The 15,944-nt window shown below is 25.1% G+C and overlaps 1 protein-coding gene across 1 annotated transcript in view; it reads left to right on the top strand.

Moving 5' to 3' along the window:
- The window catches only part of LOC129608970 (regulating synaptic membrane exocytosis protein 2), a 166,979-nt gene that overhangs the window by 150,207 nt on the left and 828 nt on the right, over positions 1-15,944 (top strand). Inside the window, exon 12 of the mRNA XM_055520777.1 lies at positions 7,857-8,761. Within this exon, the coding sequence (XP_055376752.1) occupies positions 7,857-8,761 (905 nt within the window). The remainder of the gene's footprint in view (positions 1-7,856; positions 8,762-15,944) is intronic.

The following is a 15,944-nucleotide window of genomic DNA, read 5'->3' on the forward strand; positions in this document are numbered from 1 at the left end:
GTCGTTGGTTTCCGATATAGTTTCCTATCATCAACTTCTGGTTGGTAATGTTGTTGTCTCGGTTTTATTGGGTCAATTTTCTCACAGGGAGAATCCTAATAGTTTAAGGTCGGTCAAGGTTTTCAATGATACGCGTCATAGTACGGCATATGGGATGCATGACCCGGTAACGCATATGTTGTGCGAAACTAACTAGTATTCATCTGTTTTTGCAGGAAAATAAGTAAGAGGGCGTTGCAGGCCAGACTATACGGTAGCATTAATTTTGTTTGTTCTAAGTGTTGTTTATTTTGCTACACTAAATGCTTGTACTAACAATCGTCTGATTTTTCAAGGAATTTTCATTCTTAAGTAAAGTTACTGCTGACTCAGTTATTAATGACTGACTTTGTTTAAATTTAGATTTAAAATTCTAATTTTTACATTTCAATAGATGAGTAAAGTTTTAAATTCCCACTTGTTAATTTTTGAAAAAAAACGTAATTCTTTTTTTTTTAGTCGATAGTTTTAGAAATAATATATTACATTATGTAGCTACACAGTAACCAAATTTCGATATCTTTAATTAATTTTAATTACTTGTTTTTAATAATTTGACATTATTAATGGAGATAATATTAATTGATAATTATTAATGGAGATAATATTAATTGATAATTCATATAAAACTGCAAAGTCCTTTTACTGGAACAGATCGACGTAAGTCGTAACTATGGTTCATATTATATATTGGGTTCTTATGGCGAAAACTCTCTATCCCGCCTTTTGATAATTTTGAAATAACTTCACGTCGAAAATACTATTCCACTAGGCTATTTATTATAAATATGAAATACGCAAATTAAAAGAAAAATATTTTTTTTTCTGAAATATTGTAAAACAATTACTATAGTTGTATATGAATTAATAGGCTTTTTCTCTCAATTGCAAAATATTTTAAAATTTTATCGAATGTTGGATAGAGTGTTTTTCTCATAAACCCCACGGTATATTAGTACTAGCAATATACTCCTTTATTAATAAATTGGTATATTTAGATATTTTGTAAACCCCTAAAACGAACACATTCAATATAGATTATGCCATAAGGAGTTCGAATTTAATGCTTTCAAACTCGATGTAGGCAGTTTGCGCGTACAATATAGTGTAAAAATAGATAACATAAAAAATTAGCATTCATAAGAATTCATATCTTATACCCTATTGAGTAAATAATATCCAAGTAGCAACACAAGTCGAATTGGTTTGGTTTCTGTAAAATAAAAACCATTCACGTCTTCAACATGAAATATTACAGCTTTCATACAACTGAATTCAGTTTTAATCTATAACTGAACATTATAAATGGTCTTTTCATAGGGCTTGTTCTGTGAACTAATAAACCGTATATACCTATTATGAAATAACTTAGTATAACCACCAAATGAATTGTCACATGATTGCGCACATGTATAAGTAAACTTTGAGTGTTCCTTGCACACGCAGCAATCATGATTTTTAATAATTCCCAATTTTCTTTTACCATGGAGCTTTTTTCCTTTCTTCTTCTTTGTTTCATATCATTACCCTACGTTTCTATACATACCAATACTGTGGTTGAATATATGCATATAAAAATAAGATATTCTATACTTAATTTTTATTGTCACACTATGAAAATTTCATTATTATTTACTAATATTTATCAAATTACATTTTAATGAGTGCTGCTTCATATTTTCGAGTATAAAGATATAAGTTTTTTCATTAACATCTTTGAAAAATTAAAATATGCGAATATAATTATAAAAGTACAATTAGCATAAAAAATAATAACTATTATTACTATAATTTAGGAAAAAAGTAAAAAATCCTTTTGAAATCATATGTAAAATATTCAGATGAATCGTTACTTTTCATTTTAATTATTTGAAAAATATAATTTTCTTGCATATTGCGATATCTAGTTTTAAAATATAAGCTATAAGTTTTAAAAACTTTAAAAATAAAGTAATTTTTACAATTCCATAGAAATACCTAGAAAAAAATTATGAATTCCTTTTTCAAAAATTTAAGAGAATTTCACATTTAATCATTTATAATATGTGAATACACGTATGTTAAAGCTTTATCTTAAATAATTAAAACCTAATTTATTTTCAATAAACAGGAATTTTAACTTATACTTTAATATACAAAGGACCTTGACCTTTTAAATCATTTAAAAATTTTAACAAAATTCATATACCATATAAAATTCAGTTATAAAAGCTAAATTGTAAAAAATTGTAAATGGTTATACATGTACATGTAGGTACATGTTATATATTATTATAAATTTTACCTTGACCTATAAAAGCTCAAGTTTACTTAAAACCAAGTGTTATATTTTTATTAGCACAAAAATTTTTTTTTATTATTCTTAATAAAATATTCATAATTTTTTACTATAAAAGCAACGTCATATTTATATAAAAGTGCTCTTTAATTTCAAGAGCACTTTTACCGTAACTCCTCCATTTCACTATGTAAATCATTACAATATTTTTAGTCTAACACAAATATTTTGCTTACATTTTATATAAATTCAGAAAATATATTTATATAAGTTGTTTTATAATAACTAATTACAATTTATACAACGTTTATATCTCATTTCGCCCTTCAATTCGCTTAAAATTTTTCGAAGAATTTTTTTTCATATTTTATATTCAACTTAGTTTAAAAATATTACAAAGAATTATACTACACACAAAGATTAAATAATTCTTAAAATAGAAATTTATTTCTGGAAAATTAACGTACTTAGAATCATCACATAAAATTAAATGTAAAATATAAGTAAAGAAGTAATTTTATAAAATAATGTAACTGCTCAAATTTCGAATACGCACACATGTATTTCGAAATGCTAACCATCATTATATTGTTGATTTCTTTTTTTCCTTTGTTCACTCCTAGGAGGAGCAAGAAAATCATAGGATTAGTGCATGATATCATAGATAGTCATGCCCTAGTTTCATAGCGTCTTAGAGTTAACTAGGTTGCTGACAGACCTGCCATAGTTTTCTCTTTTTAAAATAAATATTTAAGTTTATTAATATTTACCGTTTATTAGAATTTTAAGTTTATTGAATATAACTTTTATGTTGACCGGACTGGGGTTTAAGCCCCAGACCCTTCGATTAAAGGACTGGTGCTGTAAGCACTGCACCAATGGTCAGATTGTTGTTAATTACATTGGTAATATTTTGTTTAGCACAATTTTAATTTCAGGTAGATTATTTTCTCAATTAAACTAATGATTCAAAATCGATGATCTTCATTCAATTTTTATTCAATTTTCATATCATTTAGTGGACACCCACTACATTCAAATATTATTCAGCTCTCAATCTCATATACAATGATATTCATTAAATTATTTTCCTTATGTCAAGTTGTTAAAATTATTTTTCAAATATTATTTTACAATATTTATTACAATTTTTAAATTTAAAACTAACTAAAATTTACCCACAGTGAAATCTCTATATATTGAACATCTTCATTAAGGAACAATTTGCTTGGCATCAGCATTTCTTTTTGCTTAAATTAAGGCTGAATGTTACGAAATTTTTCTTTTAAAGAAAAAATTCATAGACTTTTTCAATTTCGTACCACATAAATGTGTATGAAGATTAGCAATGCTCTCAAAAAATATCCGGGAGCATTTGATATTTCCAAAAACATACATTTTTGATATTTCTATCAGAAATATCTCTCTCTCTCTCTCTATCTATAATAGCCCTCCTCAGTCTATCTACAAAAAATATTATAAAACAAAATTTTCGATACAAAATAATTTTTAAACTTTAGCTTAAGGGTAAATTTGAATCTGTACCTCTAACAAGTTGTCACTATTGTAAAAACAATATTTTCACTTACAGTATTATAAAATTTAAAATATATATACATTCAATACACTTTTTAATTTTACATACATATATACATTATTATCTATACCGTTATAGATATCTTATTTATATTATATGGCATCAAAAATTGCTCTTGTCTACACTTTTAACGTGACTCCTATAAATATGCTAATATTATGATGATGACTATTAATAATATAATTTTTTTCTTCTTTTTATTTCCATTTAGTAACCTTTCTTTGTTGACGTTATTGTTACTGTGTTTCTTCTTGGGTTTGGAAAAATTCCATAATTTTTTATATTTTTCTTCTTTTTAAAGAATTTTAGTTAAAAATTTTAGTCGAGACTAAGGGTAACCTATAATTTGCGTGTAAATTAGAAAAATAGAAAGTAATAAACTATTTATATAAAAAAAAACAACAAAAAAAGAAACAAATAAATTCAGATTTAACCAATGGTTTGTAAAGTAGCACTTTTTCCTAGACAAGTGAAATTGACTTTCCTACAATAAATATCGTTCAGTAATATACCAAATATACCAAATTATTGCATACATTTCAGATCAGACTAAAAAAGACTGAAAACGTAAACTCCAAAACGCAATATTCTTTTGATTTTGCGAAAAATTAATCATGTTTATGAACAAGTAAGTTTAGCAACATTTTTTTACACAAATTGTTGATATTACGCTGTTTTAGATATGTATATGCCGCTGAAAACGCGAGGGTGTGAGAAGGCATACAATTATATTCTTTGATGACATTGCATTGCGGAATTTGAAAATTTTTATGATTTAATATAATAGTCTAAAAATTATATTTTTAGAACTTTGGTGGGTAGTAACTTTCAGAACTTGGCAAATAAACAAAAATTTTCTTCTAATAATAAGGTTTATATAGCAAAGATTCATTCGTATGACAAATTTCAATTTTCTATTTTAAAGAGTGTAGAAGTTTTGTAAATAGACACACATTCAGAGATGGGCGGATGGAAATGGAGGGTCAGATGTAACTAAAAAGCCCTTTTTTCCAATTTTTTTAGAAAAGTAAAAAGTAGCCTTATTTTCTTTAAGGTAATAAATGAAGTGAGAATATATTTAAATAAAAATATTAAAGTTGTTTTGAGAGAGGGAGAATATATTTACTATATTAGGTTAGGTTTATTTTGACAGTTTAATATGTCCCTTTTCTTTGATTCTCTTTAATACCAACATTAGACCTTGTTACAATATTTTAGAAAATATTTCACTTTTTGGCTATATACTTTTTCTGTTGTAAAATATATATGTATATTTAATTACCTGCTATTTGTATATTTAGCAACTCAAACTATAAACTTACCTAATGAACATTTTCTTTTTTCTAGAATATAAAAGTAAATAAAATAGAGGGAGAAAAAAAAAACAAAATCCACTTTCAGTCACTTAAAATTTTTAGAATATTTTACGCGTCCATTTATTTTTTTTTTTTGTTTTTTTTTTTCATTTTATAAATATCGCGAACTTTTCAATAATTATAATAGTATTGTATTAAAAGAATTTTATTTTAAAATGCTATACTATTTCTTATGATACAACTTGATTTTACGATAAATATTATAATTTTTTGTTGCGGACACGAATATTGCGTGTTAATGGATTGTTCTCTTCATTATTATTTTAATTCCATTTACTCGTAATTTAATTTGAATTAATTTCTGAATACACTGTATATACATAGATTCATGGGTTTGAATATTGCCTAAATTTACATTTTAAATGATTGTTAGAAATTATTATTGTCAGAAAGGGTTAAAATTTTCATTATGAATAATATATAAGGATAAAAATTTAAGAGCACTAGAAAAATGTAGGGGGTTATTATTAAATATCTGAGAAAATTAAAGAATAATTTGTAAAAAAATTGTTGTACTTATTATAGAAATAATAATAATGAATATTAAATTAGTTTGCGGCGAAACTGTGGGTTGCGAAAAAGTAAATTATTTCGCAATCACAGGAATTACAAATACAAAATATTTTGTTAATCATATAATGTGTAGGTACTCGTATTTGTATAATAAAGATGAAATCAAGACATAAGAATATTATTTTCGATGCTAATTGACTGAGTATTATAAACCATGATTATTACAGATGTTAAAAGATCATGTATTCTTATACATTTTATACAAGTTATATAAAATATTTCTATAATTTTAAAACCAAAATAATAAATAAGCAAATGTTTTTTAACTGTTACAGTTAAAAAAATTATTTAATTTAAATAAATTGAGAACTAAATAAATTGTTTATTAGTTTGCTATATATAAGTTTGCAATTTTATAAAAATACATGAATTGGAGGATGTTGAAATTTTGTATATCGTCATAATTGAGAGTATGATAAAAGATTCACCATATGAATATGAAATTATAATTCTAGCTTCAGTTCACATCCGCATTTTATTTTTAAGGATTATTTTAATTTTATAACATTATACAAATATAAAGGTATTAACACAATTAATTAATTTAATTATATTAAATCATCTTTCACACCTACGCTACGGCTCTATCATCAAACGAAAGCTCTTTTGTTTATATAAATTTTAATAATCCATATAAAAAATATGAAAATTAACGAAAACTTAAAATCTCTGAATCAGAATTAATAAAAATTTGCTTGATATTGCTACTTGTGATTAAATACAGAATGTTACATGAATATGATTATGATTAAATTCTAATGTAATCTTAAGAATTGCATTAGAAATTGCACTGCTTCTGCAATTGTTGTAAAAATTAAACCTTTAAATTATTTAATTTTTTAATTTAAAGATAAAATGCGTTTTATTTGTGACAATTTATTGCGTTTTGAATTTGAAATATTATAGTTTTAAATTACGAAAAAGTTTTAAGCATTAATTTACTATATTACTCGTATATGGGATAATAGATTGTGTTGTCAGCCTGTTCAAGTGTTGTGCCATAATATATTGTATTAAGGATTTAAATTAATTTAATATTTTATTTTTTGAATATAAGCATGTTATGTCCCCTAACCACATTATCCTTAACAATACTTTTTTTTTTAAATTATTTGCCAACACAATACAAGTTTAAGGTTGATTTATTTGAAACTTCATCGCTCATGTTCCAGTGAACATGAAAATATGAAACTCGGAATAAATGTCATAGAATCTCCCTTTATTTGAACTGATTTACATATTGGTGCCAGAGAATTTGAGTTAGCTTAATATTCATGATAATTTTATAGTAACCTATTAAAACTATATAAAGACCATTAAGATGACAAGATTATTTTAATTTTTTATATCTAAAAACTTTGTTGCCAAAAATTTTGTGAAAAAAAATTTTTGAATTTCGTTCTATTATTAGCTGTTATTAAAATTATATTAAATATATATATATATATATATATACATATATACATATATATACATATGCATATGTGTGGTGCATTTATGAATGAATTTAATAAAAGTGTATGTTTATTTAAGAATGAAATTGAAATTTGAATTGAATAATTGTTAAAAATGTTTTATAGAATAATTATGAATTGAATTTTATTTTTTTAATTTATTAAATTTCACAGTTTTATTATATTTCTAACTAAATTCCTGTTTTTGCTTTTATTTTCCTTTACTGGCTGTATAATTTTTTCAAATTATAATATCAATTCCCCACTCAATTAAACAACAAATTCGTCTATCGATTCATTTAATATTATCGATTTATTGTCAATATTTTCAACATGGGAAAAATTGCAATAACCAAAATTGAAAAAAAATGGAAAAATATGGATTAAAAACTGCGATATGGAAAATTAAATAATTTAAAAAATTATTGATTTATTGTACTTATTTTTGCCGCAATTGCATTATTGCATCTCATAAAATGATAATTATAATTGATAACAAACAATGATAATAACATTATTAATTAACATAAATAAAATAGGAGCAAGTCATCAACCAATTAGTCGCAAAGAAAGTATTGTTAATTTTTCTGAATTATTACCAATTGGTATTGGTACAAATGCTACAAGTCCACCATCAGATGATGATAATAAAACAATATTACCAAAATGGAAAGGATCCGGCCAAATTTTAACAAATCGTAAACAATCAATATCAATATATAATAATAGTTTAAGAGCTGCGTCATCAGTATCAAATGTTAGTAAAATAAATACAACATTATTAGGTAGTAGCGGTATTACCGGTTCAAATCAATTAACATCAATTGGTGCAATAACAGCATCAACAACATCATTATTACGTAAAATGTCAGTATCGGAAAGAAAAATGTCACAAATTGATTTAAAAATGTTACCAATTGAACGTAAATTATCTACAGTTGAACGTAAAATGTCAACATCTGAACGTAAACTATCGACATGTGAACGTAAAATGTCAACAACTGAACGTAAAATGTCAATAGCGATTGATCGTAAATTATTTAATCAACAATCAAATAGTGGAAGTGGTGGTAGCGTTGGCGGTAGTATTATAAGTGGTGGTGGTGGTAGCAGTAGTACCAGCAGTAATAATTATATTATTGGTAGTAGTAGCAATATTATAAATGAACGTAAAATGTCAACATATGATCGTAAATTATCAGTATCAGAACGTAAATTATCTGTTGCTGATCGTAAAATGTCAACATCCGAAAGAAAAATGTCAACAATTGCAATGGAACGTACTGATCGTGATATACGTAAAATGTCAACAATTGATGCTATAACATTAAATATTAAATTAGGGCCATATCAATTACATCCAAAAGGTTATAGATTAACTGCTGGTCGTTATGGTGAATTAAAATTGGGTTTATTAAAAATTAAAGGAACTATTGAATTAGAGGTAAGTGAGAGTAAACAATATAATTTATTGCAAAATTAAAAAATATCATTCAAGTTATAAATGCACGAACTTTATTACAATTTTTCAAATTAAGTCCTTCGAAATTCTGTATAGATTCCGAAGATATGCGAGATTAGAAATTAACTAAATCTTGGCTTTGTATGTCTTGATTGCCACTTAAAAAAATGAAAATAAATAAAAAATTTCACTAAGAAATTAAGTTTTTTTTTAACTTGGAGACTTTTGACAAATTTTAACAAAAATTTTAGCCTATAACTCAGTTGATAGAGCGTCCGCCAAGGTCATTAGTTCGAGACCAGATCGGGGAGAAAAATTTTTGTAATTTTTCTGCCTCAACCCGTACCTTTGATTACATCATCCATCTTTTATGAAGGGAATTCCATTAGTTATTTTTATAAAAATTGTACCCATTTTATTTATCTATTAATTGTTTTTTAATGTAATTATATAATGTAGTCCTCATTATGAAATCATCCTGTATATAAGTTTCCAACTTAAAAAAAATCTTAGAAAATGCACTTTATAAAAAAAGAAATTAATTTTTAATTTAATTTAAAAAATTTCCTATTATAAGAAAAATTTTTTTTATTTTTTCGATTTTTCTCTTGATTTTCTTTTTGTTTCTGATTTAGTGAGGCAGGAATACAATATTTTTTTAATGTGTCCTTGCAAAAATTCTGGACAAATTGGTTTTCAACTTTTTTTTTTGTTTTGCAATTTCATAGCTTTTTCAAATATGTTATTATATTTATTACATAATACAATGACTGTCGAAAATGTTCTAAATTTAGAAAATTAATTTAAAATTAGAATAAATATTTTTTGAAGACTTTTTTGTTTCTTTTAAAAAAGAAGAAGAATTCCGATATAAAATCATTGCTCAAAAATTAAGTTTTTCAATTATTCTTATTCAATCAACTTTGAAAAAAATTCTTTTGATTCTTAGAAATCTTTTTTACTTTTCTTTTTGTTTTTCAAATTGAAAAATCCTTGAAATTTCACAGTACAATTGAGTTGATTTTTAAAAGAAATTTTCATTCAATTATTTTAGAATTTTTGGTTTTTGTTTTTTTTTTTTTTTTATGTTTTATACAACATTTTCTTCATCAAACCATAAGGTTTTGAATAAAATGTATGGAAAAATGTAAAGTAATGACTTTTTTTTTTGCAACTAACATCGAAATGACCATAAGAAAAAAAAAATATTTTCTCTTTCTTATCAAAGACTATAAAATAATGAAAAATGTTTATTACAATATACAATTTATGTATGTATGTATAAATGTGTAACATTCTTCCTAGTTTTATATAAATTTATGGAACGGAAATCCCCTTCACATTTAATAAAATTTATATGTTTTTCCTTTTTCTATTTATAAAAAACATTTTTTACTGTTTATATTTTCTATTTTTCTTTCCGTCTCCAATGAATTTACCAACCAAAAAAAAAAAAAAAGTTATTCTTAATTTATAACTTTGACCAGGTATTATGATGAATTCAAAATAACAAAATAGATAAAGTATATATTTTCATATATACATACACACATACGTACTCTAAAATTATATATAACACACTTGGTTTGATATTAACTCATTTCCATTTGGTACCTTTTAAAAATTTATATATATTAAATTTAAATTCAAAGTTTCTATACGTACTTTAAGTTCAAAAGGTTTTTCGTTTCAAAAAGGAAAAATAAATTTTACTATATTTTTTTTTTATTATGAAAAAAGAGTTTTAAAACACATTCCAAAATAAATTTTTAAATTCTTTAAACTCTTAAATACCAGTGCTTTTGAAACATCTCAGTTCTACAATACAACTTTAAAAATTAACAATTTTCAACTATCGCGTATTAAATATCGATTTTCAACGGCATCGAGAAAGAAGTCTAGTATTAATGAAGAATACGCCTGAGCACCGATTTGTTAAATATGAATTTTAAAATTTCTAGTCCCTAATGAAACCAATACTTGTTCTACTTTTTTTAGTCTAATTAATTAAGAAATTTGCAAAGTTTCTGTTCCAGCAAAAGTAAAAATACTAATGATCTAAGCATAAAATAAAAGCAAAAACAAAAGTTGTTAATGCAATTGGGCCTGGTATTTGTTACAAAATTTCGATTGTCTTATGTCTGTCATAATTTATAAATGAAAGTAAAATATTCGAATAATATGAAAGAAAATTTTATGAAAAATTCAATTACTAATTATGTTTAAGTTTTAACTTAAAATTTTAAAAGAAACCTTGCTCGAGTAGCTTCAAATGTAATAAGAAAAATTTTGCTATCAGTAGATCTAATTTTTAATACATCATATTATATAGTATGTAGTTACTTATTAAAGATAAATTGAGAATATTTTCTCCCTGTTTTTTTTTTTTAAATATAAAGTTAAATCATATTTTTATCTATCTAGGGTTTTTGTTTCATAACGTATATAATATATATGTATAAGTTAGAACACTTATATTGCTCCTGTGCAATTTTATTTTTTTCCCTCTTGTTCTGTTTTTTAAAGAACCTTCTCTATCTTTGATATTATTTTGCTATATATGTGTGTATATACATGTGCAGAGTTATTTTATTTTTTTTTGTTATTCTTCTTTTTCTCAATATTTTATTACCTTATACTTAGTATTTTATTATTCAGGAGACGTGAAATTTATATATTTTCCAATTATATTTAACAACTGATCCTGATAAAGTTTTTGCATTTTTTTCCCCTTATATTTCTTCTTCTTATTTTACATTCTTTGACAAATAAGTTTTGAGAGTACTTTATAATAATAAAAAAAAAACATGATGTTTTAATGTGGGTTACATTCGAAATAAAAGTAGAAGTGAATTTTTTTTTATTTATTATTTATAGTTTTCTACTTTAACAATCAATACATAAAAAATAACTATGGTACTTTTTTTTAATAATATCGTAAATTTTTTACGTCTTACATTCTCGTTTTCTTCACCATAGAAGTTTACATTTCTTTTTTGCATTGCAAATTTGCAACAAGTAAAAATAATAAAACAAATCTTAATAAAAAAATCTGATGTGGTCAGCACATAACCGACCGCATTGTGTATTGTCTAGTTAAATGAAAGTGTTACAGAATATTATAAAAATGTCTGTTAAATACTTCTTTCCAATTTTTAGGACATTAGTAAGCTTATAGTTAACATACTTAGAAAAATGTAAATTTGGCTCTTAGTAGAGTTTCGCTTTGTGCTACCCGAATTCCCTGAAATGCTCGCCAGTTAGTTTCGGCAACAACCAGAACTCAAATATCAAATTTCAAGAAATTCCATCAATTTGTTCTGTAGATATGGTGAAAAATGTAAAATCGGCCCGCAAATCAGTTCTCGAGCCCTGATCTTTCCAAAAAAGTTATATGTTCATTGCTTTAATATGAGGAGTTCATATATTAAATTTCAATGAAATCGGTTGATTATTTCTCTTTATATACACAAAAGTGTATGTTTGGCCCGTAGTAAACGTCCAGTTGCCGATGCCTGATCTTTCGAAAAAATTTACATGTTCATTGTTTTAATACGGGGAATTTATATATTAAATTTCAATGAAATCGGTTGATTATTTCTCTTTATATACACAAAAATGTGTATTTGGCCCGTAGTAAACGTTTAGTTGCCGATGCCTGATTTCTTCCAATACATACGAATTTTTGCGGATAGTCGACCTGATCTTATATATAAAATTTCAAGTAAATCGGTTGAATACTTTCTTCAAAATGTTCCAAAATGTAAAACAGGCCCGCTAAAAAGTGCAGTTCCCGAGGCCTGATATATACCAAAAGTTGATCGATCCGTGCCATGGTGGAAACAAACTTACATATAAAATTTCATCAAAATCGGTTCAGCCGAACTTGAGATACACGCGTGCACACACAGACCGATAGACGGACAGACCGACAGGTTGCTAAAAATAGTTTATTTACACTTCCCTACTATGGAGAAGTACGTTCCCACCGAAAACTCGATATGCAAAATTTGTTGCCATCACATAACCTACCTATTGTTTACACAATACGGTCGGTAAAAACGGTTTATTATTCTGTAACCACGATAAAAAGAAAGATTTTAGTGTTTTTTTTTTCATTTTAGAACCACATTTTCCTTATTTTAGAGGTACGGATGTAAGATTTTAATTTAAAGATCTTCCATAAGATAATTGAAATTACATAAAAGCAAAAAGAGTCCAAATATTATAGCTTCGGCTATTTTGAAATATTAGCTTAAAAAGCAGTACTCTAGTAATTATATGTACAAATATTTTAATTTGGGAAAAATATCACTATTTAACAAAATAAATATTGTATAATGCATATTTTTGGAAAATCTTATTACATACTCGTATTAATCTATAATAAGGTTTTGCAAAAAATATTTAAAAAAATCAAGAATTGTATTTAAAAACAAATAAAAACTTTTCAGTCAGTATAAACCGACTAAATTATGCCCTGCACTTTAACAATCTGACTCTAATAATTTGTTTTTGAAATGTCTTAGTTTTCGCTGTGGTAGACTAATTACAATAAGTTAATTAATTATTTACAATTCTTTATCATAAGAATTAAAAATAAGCATGTATGAAATTACATACAGCCCATTTATATGTAGCTTGTTTGAAAGACAAAATTTTATGTACTGCGCATTTGATCTGTAATTAAACTCAAAAGTGTCAATAATTAAGGATTTAGGTCTAAATTTCAGTAATTAAGGAGTTTGGAGATTTTACTTGATCGGGAAAAGCACTAAATTTATTTTTACCGACCGTATTGTGTAAACAATAGGTAGGTTATGTGATGGCAACAAATTTTGCATATCGAGTTTTCGGTGGGAACGTACTTCTCCATAGTAGGGAAGTGTAAATAAACTATTTTTAGCAACCTGTCGGTCTGTCCGTCTATCGGTCTGTGTGTGCACGCGTGTATCTCAAGTTCGGCTCAACCGATTTTGATGAAATTTTATATGTAAGTTTGTTTCCACCATGGCACGGATCGATCAACTTTTGGTATATATCAGGCCTCGGGAACTGCACTTTTTAGCGGGCCTGTTTTACATTTTTGAACATTTTGAAGAAAATATTCAGCCGATTTACTTGAAATTTTATATATAAGCTCAACTCGACCGTCCGCAAAAATTCGTATGTTTTGGAAGAAATCAGGCATCGGCAACTAGACGTTTACTACGGGCCAAATATACATTTTTATGTATATAAAGAGAAATAATCAACCGATTTCATTGAAATTTAATATATGAACTCCTCGTATTAAAACAATGAACATATAAATTTTTTGGAAAGATCAGGGCTCGAGAACTGATTTGCGGGCCGATTTTACATTTTTCACCATATCCACAGAACAAATTGATGGAATTTCTTGAAATTGATATTTGAGTTCTTGTTGTTACCGAAACTAACTGGCGAGCATTTCAGGGAATTCGGGTAGCACAAAGCGAAACTCTACTAAGAGCCAAATTTACATTTTTCTAAGTATGTTAACTATAAGCTTACTAATGTCCTAAAAATTTGAAAGAAGTATTTAACAGACATTTTTATAATATTCTGTAACACTTTCATTTAACTAGATAATACACAATGCGGTCGGTTATGTGCTGACCACATCAGATTTTTTATTCCTATAAAAGCATAACTTTAAAAATGAAATTTCCATGTAAATTCTGTAGCTTAAAATATTCTATCCGTACATTTTCTTGCGTTTTATAACATACATACTCGTACATAAAATAACCTTGAACTAACTTACTCTATCGGTTCAAATTAATTTTATCGAACAAACAATTTTTCTTTTATTGTATGATAAAAATTAATTTTTAAGACAGTCGAGAATAATTATTAGTTTTTATATTAATTTAGGGATTAAATGGCAAACAATTTTGTTAAATAAATTTTAACAAAATTGTTTTATTAGCAGTTTCATAAAAGGCATTTACACGGACGGTAAATTCCAATATAAAAAAATGTTAACACTCCGTTTATTGTTGTACAAAATAGTAAAAATGAATTTTATATAATTCATATATTTCATTACGCTAAAATATATCAATTATATAAAACAGTGTCCCTATTAGAGAACTCATCGAAACTGTACACAACTAAAAGTTTCCAAAACATAACATTTTTTGAAATTATATTGCAGTTTTTCTAAAAAATTTACATAAACAAAACCAAATTCTCCCACAATAACAGCCCTGATCCTGTATATTTTTCAGTAATTATTGCAAATTACTTTCTATAAGATTGCCAAAAGAAATAACTTGTGAACTAGATGTAATATAATACTTGATGTAATTTTAAGTTTTCCTATTCTCTACCAAAAAAATTACGATTTATTTATAGCTTTTTGATATATCTAATTTTGAATAAATGAAAAGCCTTTTATAAATGAAAAAATGTTAAATTTATGTTTTCACTGTTTGTTTTTTATTGATTTTATAAATCGTGAATGTAAAAATTTTCTTAAAAATTGAAATATTTGTAGAATTATTTCTAAAATTTATAGTGCGTTTATTAGAGATTATAAATCAAAATTTTTATATCGAAATAATCAATTTTTTCTTTACTCTAACTTTGTGATCACAAATTTTTTATATATCAATAAATATGATAAAAAATGAATAAAGGAAGTAATAAATTGTGGAAAAATATTAAAGGAAATAATTGTGAACATTTGTTGTTGCTAGGTAATTTAAAAAATTTGTCACGATATTTATGTTCTATATATTAACCTTTTAAATTTACAATATATACAATGGAATTGATATTTTTTATAACTTGATGTTGTACTATATAAAAAAACTATATAAAAAAATAAAATGTTGCTGTTGTTGCTGTAAATTATGAAAATCTAACGAAAGCAAAATGAATTTTAATATAGTTCGATTTTCTCTTCAAAGTTGAAATAAATTAAGATAATAATATAAAATCTCGGAATCAATTTTAGACAAATTTAAATATAATTTAAAATATGCTATCAATATTCAATAAATCCATAGTAATGGAAGAGATTATATAATGATAATGAAAAATATCACTTACCAAATATTGTATGTTTAATACGTTCATGAATAAATTTCTCTTTCTTTAGTTCATTTTAGAAAATATTATCATCTATTTCATCTAG

The sequence above is a fragment of the Condylostylus longicornis genome, unplaced genomic scaffold, assembly GCF_029603195.1.
Source record: "Condylostylus longicornis isolate FDR11 unplaced genomic scaffold, ASM2960319v2 ptg000038l, whole genome shotgun sequence".
In the NCBI taxonomy this organism is placed as follows: Eukaryota; Metazoa; Arthropoda; class Insecta; order Diptera; family Dolichopodidae; genus Condylostylus; species Condylostylus longicornis.